A 17,244-nucleotide genomic window follows, 5' to 3' on the forward strand; every position below is an offset into this window, starting at 1 on the left:
TTTATTTTCATTCCTAATAAAAAAAATATTCAAAATGTATTTGAAAGCCAAGAACCCATAAAATGAGGATTGAAAAAGCTTAGAGATAAATATCTGACAATAGACTGGACTAACTGGACCAAAGTCAGTTCATCCCCAGTTACACGAAGGGTGAACCGTCAACTGTGTTAGAGCGTTGATATCTGTCTTTGCAAAGGCATTCCATTTAAAAGTGGTGTTGTATGACTGTTTCCATAGCCATTTTGTACACAAAGTTTTATTTAAAAGCGTCCAGGAAAGCAGGCCTTTTAAGAAACACAAACCATTTTTGTAAACCAACAACTCTCCCTATCATTACAAAGCATTACAAAGTGTGTCTAAATGTCTAGAAGGAGGTCACAACAATAATGAAATCGGTTGAGAACGTTTGCATGTCAAGTGGGAGAAACTGAGCCTTCACTATAGCCAACAGTTTAACCTTGAACCCAAGAGGTTGACACAGTCCCAACTTGCTTTGTAAACCTGAAATAGACGTTCTGATGGATACAACTGTGATCATCCTATTTTCTGTGTTGCCATACTGTATCACTTATAAGGCCTTAACATTACTGCAGTCTGCTTTGTTTTCACTTCAGGTTATACATTTGTTTTAGCCCCTTTTTGCAATGTCATTATACCTGTGAGCAAAGAACCTGCGAGAATACCCAACCACTTTTTTCTGTGGGCAACTGGGTGTCCCCATAGCGTTCTGAGCACGTGTAGTTAATTTCCTGTGACAGCCTCATGACATCCTGGTGTGTGCTGTGGCGTGGTCCACCTCCGGTGGCGACTATGTGACTTCTTGTGGTTCCGTTCTCCAATACACTCCCTCACAGAGGGACGGCGCTACTGTAAAGTAGCTCCGCATTTTGGGGGGAATCTCAATCTCAGTTTCATGCAGTGAAAATTTGCTGTTTTTGACTTTTTTTTTTATTGTGAACTTTCTACATGAATTTTTTGTACAGATTTTTTCCTTTTTTACAATAAAGATATTAAGTCTATTCACTTGTTCTGGCTTGTATTTTTTTGTAAGATTAAGATTTTTACTAAAGGCCCAGTGCAGTCAAACATGTGATTTTACTGTGTTTTATGTATATTTCCACACTATGAGGTTGGAATAATACTCTGAAATTGTGAAAGTTATGATAATGTCCTTTTAGAGTAAGAGCTGTTTGAAAAGACTGCCTGAAATGTCTGCCTGTTATGGTGTGATGGAGATTTGGCATGCCAGGTGACATCACCAGACAGTTAATTAAATTAGTTAATAGACCAATAAGAAAAATAGTTCCAAACCTGCCTGCCAATAACAGCTAGTTTTCAGTTTTCCCCTCCCGACTCAGACCACTCTCAGACAGTCCTAGCAAAACCTTTGCTGAATATACTTTTTTTCTTTTTTTTACCATTTTAATTGAAAATAATTACAGTGAGGTACTTAATTGTAACCCAAAAATGATTTGATATTGAGATAAAAATGGCTGCATTGGACCTTTAAAATAAAGATTATAATAGAATGATATGATTGTCTGTGATAAAATGGATAGTGACCCTTTGCAGCGCAAGGTTAATACAACACAATTACTTTTGTTGGTTCACAAGTACTTTATCCTCATGGCCCTGGATTAAAGAACAATCTCAGTTGATGTTCTTTTACTAGTCTCCTGTTTCTGCTACCGCATTATACTGGTAAAATCTTATCACACCAATGACTCTTTGTAGTCAGTCACCTGATTCCTGGTGGTGGATGAATGGGGGACTGTGACACAACTGTGGCTAGCATGTGAATGGTCAGTGTGGTGGTCTGGACTGGAGTTTTGTGACAAACAGAAGCACCACATATATAGAGAACATGTCGGGGATTACCTGATAACAGATCACATGAACACAGAGACATCTTGAGTAACTACACAGTAATGCAAGCTTAAAAACATTTACATGTGTAATGCTCTGATGTTTGCTGCTAATGACATTATGTGTCCTCTATTCAGGAAGGCTTTGTTGTTTGTTGTTCTCGTGGTTCTAAACATGGCCTAGATTGCACATTGTCTCAAAATCAAGAATGACACCTACTTATAATGAATACGGCACGCGTTGGAATGAGTCAACAGTTATCTGGATAATCTGGATCAGAGGTCCTCACCTGCACTCTGTGCCATATATGAACCAATTGAATCCCTCCGCGTCAGTGGCAGAATGAGGTCCCCATTGTGATTGGTGTCGGGAACGACCGCTTGGATCTTTTCTGCTCAGTCGGGGGTCTTTACAAAATGAATGAACACACCACAGTGCTGGAGGGGGGTAGCTTTTTTTTGTGAGTGGGAGAGGGGGGATGGGTGGGGTGGTCAGGGAGAGGAGATAAGAGACGTGCTTTAATTAAAAGGATGGGTTTAAAGCGATGTCCGTAATAAATCCTGCTTTTTCCTAATCCCAGGAAAAGAGCAGTGACTCCTTATGGGGCTTAATCAGTCATGGTTTAATTTCAAGGCTCTGGCTGTTTTCCTTTTCACGAATCCCCGCTGCAGGCGAAAAACAATACATGTATTTTCCACCAAGTTGGCAAGGTGCTTTTTCGCTCTTCAATAAGTCACAAACAGATACACAAAGAAACTATGTGGAATATCATACTGCTTTCTTTGTGCCTCTGGTTTGAGAAGATACTTCTCTGCATTGTACAGTTTTATGGTCAAGGACAAAAACACGTTTTGGGGAAGAACCATCCTTTACATGGACAGTTTCACCATAAACGTTGTCATTTCTCGGAAGGGCATTAAATGTAGAAAATAGTAGTCTACACAGCCAAGAAAACAACACTTTCAACATGCCTAGAGTCTTCCCGTGTGGCTCAGTTGGTAGAGCATGGCGCTTGAGGTTGTGGGTTCGATTCCCACGGGGGACCAGTATGAGAAAAAAAAGTATGAAAATGTATGCACTCACTACTGTACGTCACTTTGGACAAGAGTGTCTGCTAAATGCCAAATGTAAATGAGAAGTCAGTTAAATGCCAATAGCTCACCACTTCTAATTTATCTGATGTACATGGGGCACTCTGTGTAGGGGGTTGCCACTCCCTCCATGTACCTACCTACAGTACCTGCTAGACCAGTTCTACCGGTCCATCCACCTGCCGCTGATGGAGGGAGTGATCCCTTGTTTGGGTGACTGAAGAGGAAACTATCATGCTCGTGATTGGCCTTTCTTGGAAGCACCTGGAACAATCCCTTTGTTTTGCTGCTGCCAGGCACTGATACCTGCTCTTTCACCCACGTGGCATGACATCATGCACTGAACTTAACACCAGGCCGCTGGCCATATATCCACTCATTTAAACCTATATGACCCACTGCTACACAACCATTGAGTCATTCAATGTCACTACTCAGTGGTGTAAACTCCTTAAGTAAAAATACTTTAAAGGTACTAATTAAGTAGTTTTTTGGGGTACCTGTAGTTTACTTTATTTATATATTTTTACAACTTTTACTTCACTACATTACTAAAGAAAATAATGCACTTTTTACTCCATAAATGTTCCCTGACACTAAAAAGTAGTCATTACATTTTGAATGCTTAGCAGGACAGGAAGAATTTACACACTCATCAAGAGAACATCCCTGGTCATCCCTACTGCCTCTGATCTGGCGGACTCACTAAACACATGCTTCGTTAGTAAATGATGTCTGAGTGTTGAAGCGTGCCTCTAGCTATCCGTAAATTTAAAAAACAAGAAAATGATGCCATCTGGTTGGTAAATATAAGGAATTTTAAATGATTTATACGTTAACTTCCACTTTTGATACTTATGTATATTTTAGCAATTACATTTACTTTTAATACTTAAGTATATTTAAAACCAAATACTTTTAGAGTTTTACTCTAGTAGTATTTTACTGGGTGACTTTCCTTTTTACTTGAGTAATTTTCTATTAAGAAATATTTTATTTTACTCAAGTATGACAAATGGGTACTTTTTCCACCACTCACTACTTTGAATTTCCAAATAACCCCTCAAAGACAAATTTTGTTCACAATATTTTTATAACAAAATGTAAAAATCCCACTGTGTGCTTGAAACATAAAAGGACAGTCTAACAGCCAACAAAAAAATAGAAATTCCAAAAGGTATGCTGGAAAAACCGTCTAGTAGGTGTATTGCGTGCGTAGTTATGAAAAAGAGGATACGTACAATGACAAATCCTTTTCGCCTATTGCAACACTTGTTGAACTTTCAGCTGAGGTGAATGGTTACACATTGATAAATAGTCTGACTGGAAAAAAGAATGACAACACTCAAAACTGTTACTGAGTATGTGAGTGTAGGCCTCCTTGTCCCATGCACACACCTCTACCTCCTTTGGTGGGAATATGGTCGATCACTTTGGACCAAAGTAGTCCACCACCCCGCTGCCCTTCATACCGTCAAAGAAGAAGAAGTTCTTGTGTGGTGCATCTCTCTGGGAAAGAGCCTGTAGAAACACACAGAGACGTTAATACCAGCCAACAACATACACACACACACACAACCTGACCATCTCTCAAACTTAGCCCACAATAGATAAGGATAGCTTTGCTGTGGAGGCATCAGCAGCTTTCCCATTGGATGCACTCTAGTGTCCGCTCCACTGCGTGAGCACTGTCTGCTGTGTGATCGGTGATCGCTTGACTTCACCCAGTGCGATGTCTGCCTGTTGCAGGCAATTTTATCCAGTTTCATCATTACATCATATTATGGAGACAGACAGCCTGGCGCAGTGCCATCATCCCGCTGAGAGGGTTGTCTGTACTGACGGACGTTACCTCTTACCTGGCTTCCTCAACTCTCAAATACAGGTAGGACTGTGACACTTCCCTTATTTTCCAATACCCAGGTCATACCCAAAACAGCCACACCAAAGAGACACACTGACCACCTAAATCTCCCCAAAAGCCCCACAGGACTGAAACATATCAGTGGGTATTTCTGGATTGGACCCAGAATCAAGTGGCGTGGCCTGCTGTCAAGTGGTTAGCTTTCTGCCTCCCCAAAATATAACATGCTATTTTCCTCCCCAGTGAAAGCTGCACAACAGTAAATGTGGTGCAGACAGTATGATGGGTTGTGGTTCACACTAGTTAAGAGCCAGGATGGACAGTAGCGTATGAATGATTTAAAGTTACAGCAACTAATGAAAAGTCAATAAACTAAAAACTAATACATAAACTTGACAACCAACCTTGACAACCTCCTGTCCCAGCACGCCACCCACCACAGCACACACAGGGGCCATCTCAGAGAAGCAGTAGCTGATGACAACACAAAACAACATGACTGTCAAACAGAAATACACAAACTCTTGAGTTCATAAGGATGAATTAACAATTGTCTTAACTCTGAAAAACTGAAATAGCTCAGAATGGAGCAGCCAGTCACAGATTATCTTTGATACATCTAAGAACTACCATCACTGGCAGATGCAACACCCCTACAAAGAGTCCAACTTAACATCTGAACGGCTGTCAAGTGATGCACCATGTGGTGAAATCTGGGTTGAATTGAGCCAGTCACCTGACGAAGTCATGAGGCAGCAGCTCGCTACTCAGCCCCATGGCCTCCAGGACATCATCACGGATCTGTCTCAGGAGCGTGGCGTCTGCTTCAAAGCTTTCTGGGTGGGGGTCGCGACCTTTGTCTGTACGGAACTTCAGCAGTACTGTGGGAGAGAAGCGAGGAATACAGAGAGAGAGTGAACAATAGAACGAGTGGTGAAGAAGTGCGGGAAACCACAGAAGACACACAGATGAAGCTCTGATTTGATGTGTTACGTTGCTACATATACTGAGCTACGTTTTCCATACAACACAGAATATGTTACTAAGGAATTGTTGGTGGGGTTGTGATTCTATCAGTTGCTGGAATGACACTGGTTGGCTAGCTTCACTTCCACTCACAGAAAAAATTTACACACACAAACACACACACTTCCAATTACATACTGATCATCCCGTGGAGACGGTGTGCAATCAGATCTTTATCTGTGTTGTACCACAGACGACTGGCAGTCGCGCCAACGAACCTCTTCATCTGATAATGGCTTTGAATGAACAGCAGTTTTTGATCAGTTTGACAAGGCCGTGATCAGACGTCTATGACTTTTGTCCTTGTCTTGTCAGCACGCACCACTAGTACTAGGTGTGAGACCGTGGGCAGATGTGTCAATATGAGGAGGATGTGGTTTGGAGTCTGAATATTACTAAAAGGCAAATAATAAAGGAGATAGACGGACGTACCGTTCACACTGAGACGTTTTAGGTTCTAAACCCCTCTTTAAGCCTGGCAGCTCTCCTCGCCCCCTCAGTGTTAAAACAGGTGTCATCACTTCCTCTCTTTAGCTATCCATCAATCACATCATGGAGCCCAGTCCGCCCACGGCTATTTCCACTAGACTGACACCTCGCACACACGCACGCATATAAAACCCCACATCAATCACCATCATCACATGAATCATCACCATCAACTAAATATTCTCTCAACCACTGAATTTCATAGAATTATCTCAAAACCTGGCACAGACTAACACAATATGCAAGTGTACAAAGACATCTGTGCAAAGTAGACCAGTAAACATTGTCTTAAAAGAGCAGTCTGGAACATTCTTGATCAAATTCAAACAGGGATTAACCAAAAACAACACATTCAAATTACATTAACTAAATCAAAGTTGAGGGAAAACAGTCCTGTGCCCCCACGCCTGTGCTGCCTTCCATTCCTCCGGAGGGGTTACGGTTGCATACAGTAGGCTAACCCCCGACCCCTGGGACACAGAGGAGCTGTAACACAGCCTGTAACAGAGGAAGTACCACTTCCTCAAGAGCAGCTCAGTCGAGAGATCCCACTATGTCTAGACTTAACTATAGAAACCCAAATGCTGTAAGACACCTCTGAAAACGACAAAAACAAAACAAAATAACAGCTTCTTTCGTTCCTGCTGTTACATTAATATTAGCCAACAACAGGGGCCGGAGAGAGTAGGCAGCCTTGCGGGTGTCGTGTAGTGTCGTGGGTGGGTGGGTGGTGGCTAGCTGTTTGTTTCTCTGTTCTAAAGTCACACACGACTGGCCATGGAGAGCCTGTGATGGAAACAGAGCCATGTTAAGAGGGTCTATGAAACCAGTTGAAGGCTATTAAAGGGACCAAATCAGACTAGACGGAACAGGGTGCAATGCTACAACAACCAAAACAGGAAGGGAGGAATGGTGGTGGGCGATATCAATGGAGCTGCAGATGCTCACATGTGTAGAGGGCATCAATCTATAGCGTCACTGTTTCGTACGGCAAAATAAAAAAGACGTGATGGCAGCCAGTTACGGTTCTCTCTCTCTTTTATCAAATAGATATTTATATCCAATGGCTTTGTGGAATTGTAAGGTGCAGGTACCGTGTAGCAGGAAGTAGTCCACGGGGGTGCGCTTCAGGCTGCTCTTGGCCTTCTCATTTGTCCAATCCACTTCCAGAGCCACTTTCAAGGAGCAGAAGCTGGCCGTCTGTTCAGTAGGGATAGAGAGATGCCAAAGGGAAAGGAACATGACATCATTAGATGTGGAGGAGGATAACATTCATTACATTGATAAAACAATAATTGAGCTATTATTATACTACGCTCACCTTTTTGATCATGGTGGTCTCATTGGGGTCAACCTTTGGTTTCTTGGCCTCAGGTCCATCATTGGACTTCTCTGTTTTGGGCTTGACTACTTTGGGCTTCTCCCTGGATGGGGGCATCAAAACAAGGGACAGATGAGCATAACTATAACTGATGATTAATCAAGACAAGTAAATTAAACAGACACACGACAATCACACACACACAACACTCACGCGACACTTACTCAACATAGTTGTGCTCCTGGCCAAGGTCGGAGAACATGTATCCGTGGTAACCAAAGACGTCACCACAGAAGACCTTGATGTTGTGCTGGGCACAGAGTTGGTCCACGCGCACCATCAGATCCCTCGAGCAGCCTGTCAGACACACCTGAGAGGAACAAGGGACGGGAGGACAAAGTCAGAGAGCAGCTAAAACTACAACTCCCATGGTGCTCACTACACCACATGACCAAAAGTATGTGGACACCTGCTCGTCGAACATCTCATTCCAAAATCATGGGCATTAATATGGAGTTGGTCCTCCCTTTGCTGCTATAACAGCCTCCACTCTTCTGGGAAGGCTTTCCACTAGATGTTGGAACATTACTGCGGGGACTTGCTTCCATTCAGCCACAAGAGCATTAGTGAGGTCGAGCACTGATGTTGGGCGATTAGGCATGGCTCGCAGTCGGCGTTCCAATTCATCCCAAAGGTGTTCTATGGGGTTGAGGTCATGGCTCTGTGCAGGCCAGTTCTTTGACACCAATCTTGATAAACCATTTCTGAGTGGACCTCGCTTTGTGCACGGGGGCATTGTCATGCTGAAACAGGAAAGGGCCTTCCCCAAACTGTTGCCACAAAGTTGGAAGCACAGAATCGTCTAGAATGTCATTGTATGCTGTAGCGTTAAGATTTCCCTTCACTGGAACTAAGGGGCCTAGCCCGAACCATGGAAAACAGCCCCAGACCATTATTCCTCCTCCACCAAACTTTACCGTTGGCACTATGCATTGGGGCAGATAGCGTTCTCCCGGCCTCCGCCAAACCCAGATTCGTGCTGACGTTGCTTCCAGAGGAAGTTTGGAACTCGGTAGTAAGCGTTGCAACTGAGGACAGACTATTTTTACGAGCTACACGCTTCAGCACTCGGCGGTCCCGTTCTGTGAGCTTGTGTGGCCTACCACTTTGCAGCTGAGCCGTTGTTGCTCCTAGACGTTTCCACTTCACAATAACAGCACTTACAGTTAACCCGGGCAGCTCTAGCAGGGCAGAAATTTGACGAACTGACTTGTTGGAAAGGTGGCATCCTATGACGGTGCCACGTTGTAAGTCACTGAGCTCTTCAGTAAGGCCATTCTACTGTCAATGTTTGTCTATGGAGATTGCATGTCTGTGGGCCCTTGTAGCTCAGTTGGTAGAGCATGGCGCTTGCAACGCCAGGGTTGTGGGTTCAATTCCCACGGGGGGCAAGTATGAAAATGTATGCACTCACTAACTGTAAGTCGCTCTGGATAAGAGCGTCTGCTAAATGACTAAAATGTAAATGTAAAATGTTCTCGATTTTATACACCTGTCAGCAACGGGTGTGGCTGAAATAGCAGAATCCAATCATTTGAAGGGGAGGTCAACATACTTTTGTATATATAGAGTACATTTTCATTGAGAGACCTTGCAGGGAATGATGACAAAATACTTGATGATGAACAAGTAGGCCTAAATCTGAATTGACGCGCACGCATGCACACGCACCTTTTGGATACATTCCACCATAGCAATCCTTAAACAACAACCTACTCCTTTAGTTACCCTCCTTGAACATCACACCCACCAGCTTCTACAACAGACGCCCCGTCCTTTTGACACAAAACATGTTCAAGTAAACAAAATCTGTTATTCAGTCGAAGAATCGACTAGTTTGTTTTGGCCAGTGTGTTCTTTCTGAACAGGGTGGGGAACAGAAAATTGGCCTTCATAAACAACTGACCCTTGGGCTGGGTCCATCTTATCCTCCAGACCAAACCCAGCACACTCCACACTTGGCTAGAGATAAGGGTCTGTCTGGCAGTTGACGGGCATCTGTCTGTGGCATCCCTGACATGGGTGAGTGGTACACGCTGGTCCCTCCCGGAACACAAAGTACCGCAATGTTGGGAGGTGCCAGCATCGAGTTCACTACAGGCTCCAGTGTTTTACCAAGGGCATCTTATCGACGTGTTACTGCATGGTTGAAGTTGTTTTTAATTGCTTTGCCCTTAGCTAATGAAGATTGATAGACTACTCATCAAAGCTGGGTGCATGCTTGATGATTGAAAAATGGACCGGAGATCTTCCTTGAACCACACACCTCAACTCCATATGAAGAAGGTATTTTGGGGGAAGGGGGACCCTTACAGACTACCATAGAAGTCCTATTGGCTTTAGTTGCCAGCTACAAAAAGGCAAGCCTTCTGTTGTGGCACTGGCGACAGACACTAAGGGAGACGCTGGCTGGACATGTTGGGCTACTGCTGCTGGTGTAGTTCATTAGAGGGGATTGTCAGTGGGAACTGGGAGTGGGAACTGGGAGTGATGGCACTGGCAGGCCGGAGGGGACAGGGCTTTTTAACAGCCTGGCCAGCCGTACTGTCTGTCTGTCCACAGAGCCTCTCTCCCTTTGAAGGAGGTGTGCAGCTCGGGCGCCTCCTCTCGATGGCCTCCGGCAAGGGCTTTGTGAAGAGGGACACTGAGCTGGATTGTTTGAGAGGCGAGGGAGAGAGGGAGTGAAAAGAAGGAAGTGAGGAAAGGGAGGGGGGGTTATATAGCTTATCTGTACAATGGAACCTAACGGAGAATGGGTCTGGTAGGAGGTGAAGGGAGAAGTGAAGTGATAGACATGCAGAGAATGAGTGGTTATTGTAGACTCAATGAAAGTACATGAGTGAGAATAGGGAGAGTATACCAGTATTCTGAGTGAAGTAAATGAGAGAGTTTGTTTGTTTGTTGTGGGTGTGAATTGTTGCCTCAAAATATCTCTAAAAAGACAAAAACACCTGCAAACTCTATCGGGATCAAAGCTATAATCCAGACATATTAATCCCAAAACACAGTGACTAAAGAGAGCAGCTCCTTGTCATGCATTCCAGCTAATTTAAACCAGTTCCAGTTTCCCAGTGCTGCACCACACAGGCAAGACATATCCATAGCTAGCAGATAAAAGAGGCTAGCAGTCTACAGCAAAGCCCACTCCGCCTCCCCCTCCTCCTGAACTTCCATTAGCACTCCCCCCGGGACGCTTCCGCCGTTTCTCCGCCACAGACAGACTGGGGAAGCGGCTTGTTTGCGCTTCGAAAATCCCTGAGTATCTGATGAGGAGACTCTTTAAAACCCCACCACTAATATGATTGAGAGCAGAGCACATCAGACAACTTGCTTTGCAGTGTCTGGAACTAAACGCCACAGAAAAGCGAAGTTTCTACTTGTTAGCTGTACAGACATAAGTTAGATAAATGTATTTATCTCCAAACTCAAGGGTCTTTATTTTTTTGTAATTTTTTTCCCCTACAGGCACTTGTCAATTCCCTCACTCTGTCAATGTATAAATAATATGTATATGCATCATATTATGAAGCCGTTTATCTACTTCCCCAGAGTCAGATGAACTTGTGGATAGCATTTGTATGTCTACGTGCAGTTTGAAGAAAATTGCTAACTAGCGTTAGCGCAATGACTGGACGTCTATGGTATCTACTCTATGGTAACTGCTAGAATGCTAGTAGATACCATAGACGTCCAGTCATTGCGCTAACGCTAGTTAGCATTGGCTCACGAAACTACCTCTAACTTCCTTCATATTGGATGCAGAGACATACAAATGGTATCCATGAGTTCATCTGACTCTGGGGAAGTAGATAAAGGGCTTAATTACCAAAATCGCAAAGTACACTTTTAACAAGGATATCCAATGAAAAACACTTATCACTAAGTTCTACAAAGAAAAATTCCTTTTGTGAACAAAGTGCAACTACATGCAATGGAACTCATCATCAGTCAAAAACAGCTTAAATCTGCAGGAAAGAAAATCTGTGCAAAACAGGTGCTACACTGGCATTGGTCTGCTGCCCAGAGCAACATGTATAATAATAATAATAATATGCCATTTAGCAGACGCTTTTATCCAAAGCGACTTACAGTCATGCGTGCATACATTTTTGTGTATGGGTGGTCCCGGGGATCGAACCCACTACCTTGGCGTTGCAAGCGCCGTGCTCTACCAGTTGAGCTACAGAGGACCACATGTAGTAAGAAGTATGGTGTAAATGCACCACCTAGTGGCCATTTAGGGTAACAAAAAATAATTTAAAAAAGTAATCTTGACAATAAGCCGGCCCTGCACTACTGTACTCACTGCCTCAAATTGAAGGAAGAATTCGTCTGGTTTGGTCTCCACCCTGTCTGTGTCTGCCTTCACCTCCACCATGGGGTTGAGGTACTGGGCCCGCTCCAGGGAGGCCTGGGCTCGGTTCTGGCCCTGAGCAGTCACTGGAATTAGAAACTGGGCTCGGCATGACTCCTCTGTCACCTGGGAAGAAAGGGAGCAGAAATAGTTAGTGGTTTGTAACATTAATTTCTATTGTCCTGCAATTTTCTCAGTGTTTCAACCCACCATTAGCCTACTTGGGAAGGTTCCCACTCACATAGCCTCTGCCGAGTCCCCAACAACCGGATGTTCCGGTTTTCAGGGGGAATGGAAAGACTTCCGCTTTTGGACGTTAACAAGGCGACACTCCATCTTAACTCCTCCTCCACATTTACTGGATTGGTTGGACAGTGCAAAAGAGAACCTCCCTCAACAGTTTTTTTCCTTCTCGTCAAGACCAGTATGTAGTGGATCTAGTTTCAGGTGTTTATTTTACACCTGCTACTTTAGGGTACCTCTGACCTAACTCCGTTACCAGGACGAAGTGCTTCCGAGGAGAGATGGCAGCGAGTGCGAGGTCAGATGGAAAAAAGATGGCGGAAGCGAATGATGAAGTGGATTCTGAATCTAATGGCGGTAGAATCAAGGAGAATTGGAATATAGTCCAAAAGAATGGAAAACGGATCAAAGTAGAGTACAGAGATGAGAATGTCACTTCGTATCTAGTAGGAATACCGTTTGTAAATGAGGAGCAGCTGATCAAATTACCAATCTTGAGGAATCCATTTGAGATATCCAAACTGGGTAGGTAACAACACATCTGCCACACTGATCCTCAACAGGGGGGCCCCTCAGGGGTGCGTGCTCAGTCCCCTCCTGTACTCCCTGTTCACCCATGACTGCATGGCCAGGCACGACTCCAACACCATCATTAAGTTTGCCGACGACACAACAGTGGTAGGCCTGATCACTGACAACGATGAGACAGCCTATAGGGAGGAGGTCAGAGACCTGGCCGTGTGGTGCCAGGATAACAACCTCTCCCTCAACGTGACCAAGACAAAGGAGATGATTGTAGACTACAGGGAAAAAAAGAGGACTGAGCACGCCCCCATTCTCATCGACGGGGCTGTAGTGGAACAGGTTGAGAGCTTCAAGTTCCTTGGTGTCCACATCACCAACAAACTATCATGGTCCAAACACACTAAGACAGTCGTGAAGAGGGCACAACAAAGCCTATTCCCCCTCAGGAGACTGAAAAGATTTGACATGGGTCCTCAGATCCTCAAAAAATTCTACAGCTGCACCATCGAGAGCATCCTGACTGGTTGCATCACCACCTGGTACGTCAACTGCTTGGCCTCCGACCGCAAGGCACTACAGAGGGTAGTGCGTATGGCCCAGTACATCACTGGGGCCAAGCTTCCTGCCATCCAGGACCTCTATACCAGGCGGTGTCAGAGGAAGGCCCTCAAAATTGTCAAAGACTCCAGCCACCCTAGTCATAGACTGTTCTCTCTGCTACCGCACGGCAAGCGGTACCGGAGTGCCAAGTCTAGGTCCAAAAGACTTCTCAACAGCTTCTACCCCCAAGCCATAAGACTCCTGAACAGCTAATCATGGCTACCCGGACTATTTGCACTGCCCCCCCACCCCATCTTTTTACACTGCTGCTACTCTGTTAATTATTTATGCATAGTCACTTTAACTCTACCCACATGTACATATTACTTCAACTACCTCAACTAGCCGGTGCCCCTGCACATTGACTCTGCACCGGTACCCCCCTGTATATATAGCCTCCCTACTGTTATTTTATTTTACTTCTGCTCTTTTTTTCTCAACACTTTTTTGTTGTGGTTTTATTTTACTTTTTTATTAAAAATAAATGCACTGTTGGTTAAGGGCTGTAAGTAAGCATTTCACTGTAATGTCTGCACCTGTTGTATTCGGCGCATGTGGCCAATAACATTTGATTTGAACTGGTGGAGAGAGTGCTGGGTAGAGTGAAGGCTGTGAGGATCACGAGAGGCGGGCTGGTTTTGATTTTTTTGTGCATCTGAGGATCAGAAGAAACGTGTGTTGCGTATCACCCGATTTGATAAGTTTGAAGTGTTGTGTGTGTCTCTTAGGAACAGGGCAAACCTCAAGGGGGTTATATCTAGAGTCTCGTGGGAAGTAGATGTTGAAGAGATGAAAAATATTCCTGGAGTGATTGATGCACGTCGGATTAATCGTATGGTGAATGAAGAAAAAGTGAAGAGTCTATCTGTTCTTTTGTTTTTTGATATGGAGTCTTTCCCTACTCAAGTGCAGTTAAGGTATATTAACTACAGAGTCAGAGCATTTATCCCAAGACCAATGCAGGGTGATCATTGTAAAGCTTTTGGTCATGTTTCAAGTGTTTGCAGAAGGGAGAAGCCAAAATGTCCTAGTTGTTGAAAATATAATATTATGTGTTATAAAAGTGATGAAAATGTGACATGTTGCAATTGTGGTGGGAACCATGAAGCCACGTCTTTCGAATAGCCCACAAGGGTGAAAGAGAATAAGGTGGCCAAAGTCAGGGCTATCCAGAGCATATCATATATATATATAGCAGCTGTTAAAAGGGTGCACTTGAAGAGTCCATGGTGGTGAATAGGCCTTCAACCCCCCCCCCCCTTTGTGTTTGTGTATTGTGGTCTGTACCTGTTCGTGGTCCAGCAGGGTCAGCCCCTTCACTCCAGCCAGGATTAGATTTTTGGCCACCTCAGCCCCCAGGCCCCTGAGCCCCACCAGGAGCACACGAGAGCCCCGCAGTCTGGAACAGAAGCAGATGGTCAACACCTTTATTAGCAATGTGGCGCCATCATACAATATGGGGTGGAAAGCCTTCAAGACAAAATATGCATGCTTCGTGCAGATTGATACATTATGCAAACATCAACATTTGCAGTGTTTTCCAATCCATTCATGCCGTGGGACCCCAGGGGATGCACATTTGTTTTAGCCCAGCACGAACATGTCTGATTCAAGGGTTTGGTGATTAGCTGGCTAGTTGGTGAGTTGAACCAGCTGCGTTAGCGCTGGGCCAAAGCAAAATTGTGCACCCCAGGAATGGATTGAGAAACATTGTAAAGAGTTAGTGTATCATGGCCAAGTGTGTGCATAGTTCAAATTTTACATTTATTGCATGTGCATTTAGTACTGACATAATAGGTTATCTAGCTACAAAGACAATGGACGTTAGCTAGCTGGTTAGCTAATAGCTACCTCTTTTGTGCTTCCAGACCCCATAGTCGGATCTGCCGGTCATACTGAGCCGCTTCTTCCTCGCTAATGATAGATTCCTCCTTCTCAATCATGTCTATCATCTCAAACTGGTTTATTTGTCTAGTTTAACAGTAATGGGATTAATATTTCCCTTTTTAGATTCGGGGAGAGTACCGCTATCACTGATTTGAACGGACGCTGGATGATGACGTTGTCTTCTTCTTTGATATTATGGCGGTCCGCTAACAAATGTTATAGATGCATGCCGCCACCTACTGTCTTGGATGTGTATCAGCCTACTATTCTGTAGTATCAATTCATTACACTTTGTGAAAAAATTAACCTACCAACTAACCCTACACCCATTAAAACCTCATCACTATTCCACTACTTTGGTCCTCTCTGATCCTACACCAGCCAAGCAGCCTGGGAGTACGGGACACTATTGGTCAAAACACCTTGTAACTCTTCTGCATTAAAATCTTGTACGCCCAAGTACTTCTCTACAGCTGCCACCACAATATCTATCCTCTGTGATTTACATTCCATTCCTGCGGTACAGTTGACAACCATGGCTATGAACGCCAAAAAAACAACCTTACTGAAGCACATGTTATTCCTCTCACTCTCTATTGACCTCGTCCTACTCACAGGGATCCTCTTAGGATCCCTCACCCTGCCCTTACAAAAAAAGATTGCAGTTTTGAAACTGCAGTATAAGTGCAGTAACTGCAGTCGACTGTGGTATTTTGGACAAAGTAATTGCAGAATAACTGCAGTGTACTGCAGTTGAACTGCAGTTACACTGCAAAATTACTGCAGTAAAAAAAACAGTGTTATTTTGGATGCAGTATTTGCGGTTATACTGCACTCTGACTGCAATCTTTTCCCGTAAGGGTGGATCCATCTTCCTCTACTACTCTCTTCAATACCTCAGCAAATGACACCTTCTGCACTACTCTTTTTTTTTCATAAGCATGGCCTTATTTCTATTACAGCATATTGGATGACTGTCATTCATATTCCATTCACCCAGTTCAATGTAACGGCGATAGGTTTAGGCTACTACATGATATTAGAATGTTTGCTATACCCATCATGAGGTTGCTACAACCTAGCCTATGAATGACAGTTTACAACGTCGATGCACACAGGTCGAGAGACAAATTTGAGGTGACAGACAGTGACACATGGAAAGAACGTGACATTCAATACCGCCTTGCACACTCTTGCCTGCTGATATAGGGTGTAATCATTAGTCCAACAGTTGCAAACGAGAGTTTCTATTGGACAAATTCAGGTATGTTTATCCCCGTTTTGTTCCATTTGCTTCCGTTTAAGAAACATTTTTCAACAGAATCGGCAAAATGAATACACCCCTGATCATGCGCGAACACATTTCACTTTCATGGCAACCACGTTGTATTCCTTCTCGCATCTATGCGCTCTCCTCCTCTCACCTCTTCCCTTCGCTTGTGGAATTCAATGCACAACACATCAGCTGTATGTGACCAGGCGAAAAAACCTTTCCAAGCCGAACCGCTACACACAGCCTACATCGTTGTCACCATATTAGCTAAAGTAACGTCATAGTCAGCATAGCTAATAGAACTAACGCGTTAGTAAACCCGCTACAATCATGCTGTAACGGTACAGTGTACAGTCAGTAAGCAGTTACACCGGCGGGCCCTCTCTCTCTATTTCTCTCTTGCTTCTCCTTCATTTTCGAATTAATTAATTTGTTCAAAACAGTTCAACTACTGTCTTTCTTTCTGTTTGAGTAAACTACTCACCACATTTTATGCACTGCAGTGCTAGCTAGCTGTAGTTTATGCTTTCAGTACTAGATTCATTCTCTGATCCTTTGATTGGGTGGACAACATGTCAGTTCATGCTGCAAGAGCTCTGATAGGTTGGAGGACATCCTCCGGAAGTTGTCATAATTACTGTGTAA

The 17,244-nt window shown here is 44.0% G+C and overlaps 1 protein-coding gene across 1 annotated transcript; it reads right to left on the reverse strand.

Annotated features, from left to right (window-relative positions):
• Positions 1–4,038: 4,038 nt before the first annotated feature.
• On the reverse strand, positions 4,039–15,512 carry sae1 (SUMO1 activating enzyme subunit 1). Its single transcript, XM_084142886.1, has 9 exons — positions 15,291–15,512; positions 14,727–14,838; positions 12,024–12,197; positions 7,882–8,027; positions 7,658–7,760; positions 7,431–7,536; positions 5,558–5,702; positions 5,226–5,295; positions 4,039–4,478 (listed from the first exon to the last, which is right to left on the reverse strand). Exons 1-9 carry the CDS (start codon positions 15,389–15,391, stop codon positions 4,386–4,388), a joined length of 1,050 nt encoding a protein of 349 aa, XP_083999012.1. The 5' UTR covers positions 15,392–15,512; the 3' UTR covers positions 4,039–4,385.
• Positions 15,513–17,244: the final 1,732 nt, after the last annotated feature.

This window comes from Coregonus lavaretus (genome assembly GCF_964263955.1).
Source record: "Coregonus lavaretus genome assembly, chromosome: 26".
NCBI lineage: Eukaryota > Metazoa > Chordata > Actinopteri > Salmoniformes > Salmonidae > Coregonus > Coregonus lavaretus.

Coding starts and splice junctions, on each gene's coding strand:
- sae1 (XM_084142886.1), bottom strand. CDS start 15,391: ATGATAGACATGATTGAGAAGGAGGAATCTATCATTAGCGAGGAAGAA. Junction 8,028..12,023: donor TCTTCCTTCAATTTGAGGCA/GTGAGTACAGTA, acceptor TGTTCCTCTCAG/GTGTGTCTGACAGGCTGCTC. Junction 4,479..5,225: donor TGGGACAGGAGGTTGTCAAG/GTTGGTTGTCAA, acceptor GTGTTTCTACAG/GCTCTTTCCCAGAGAGATGC.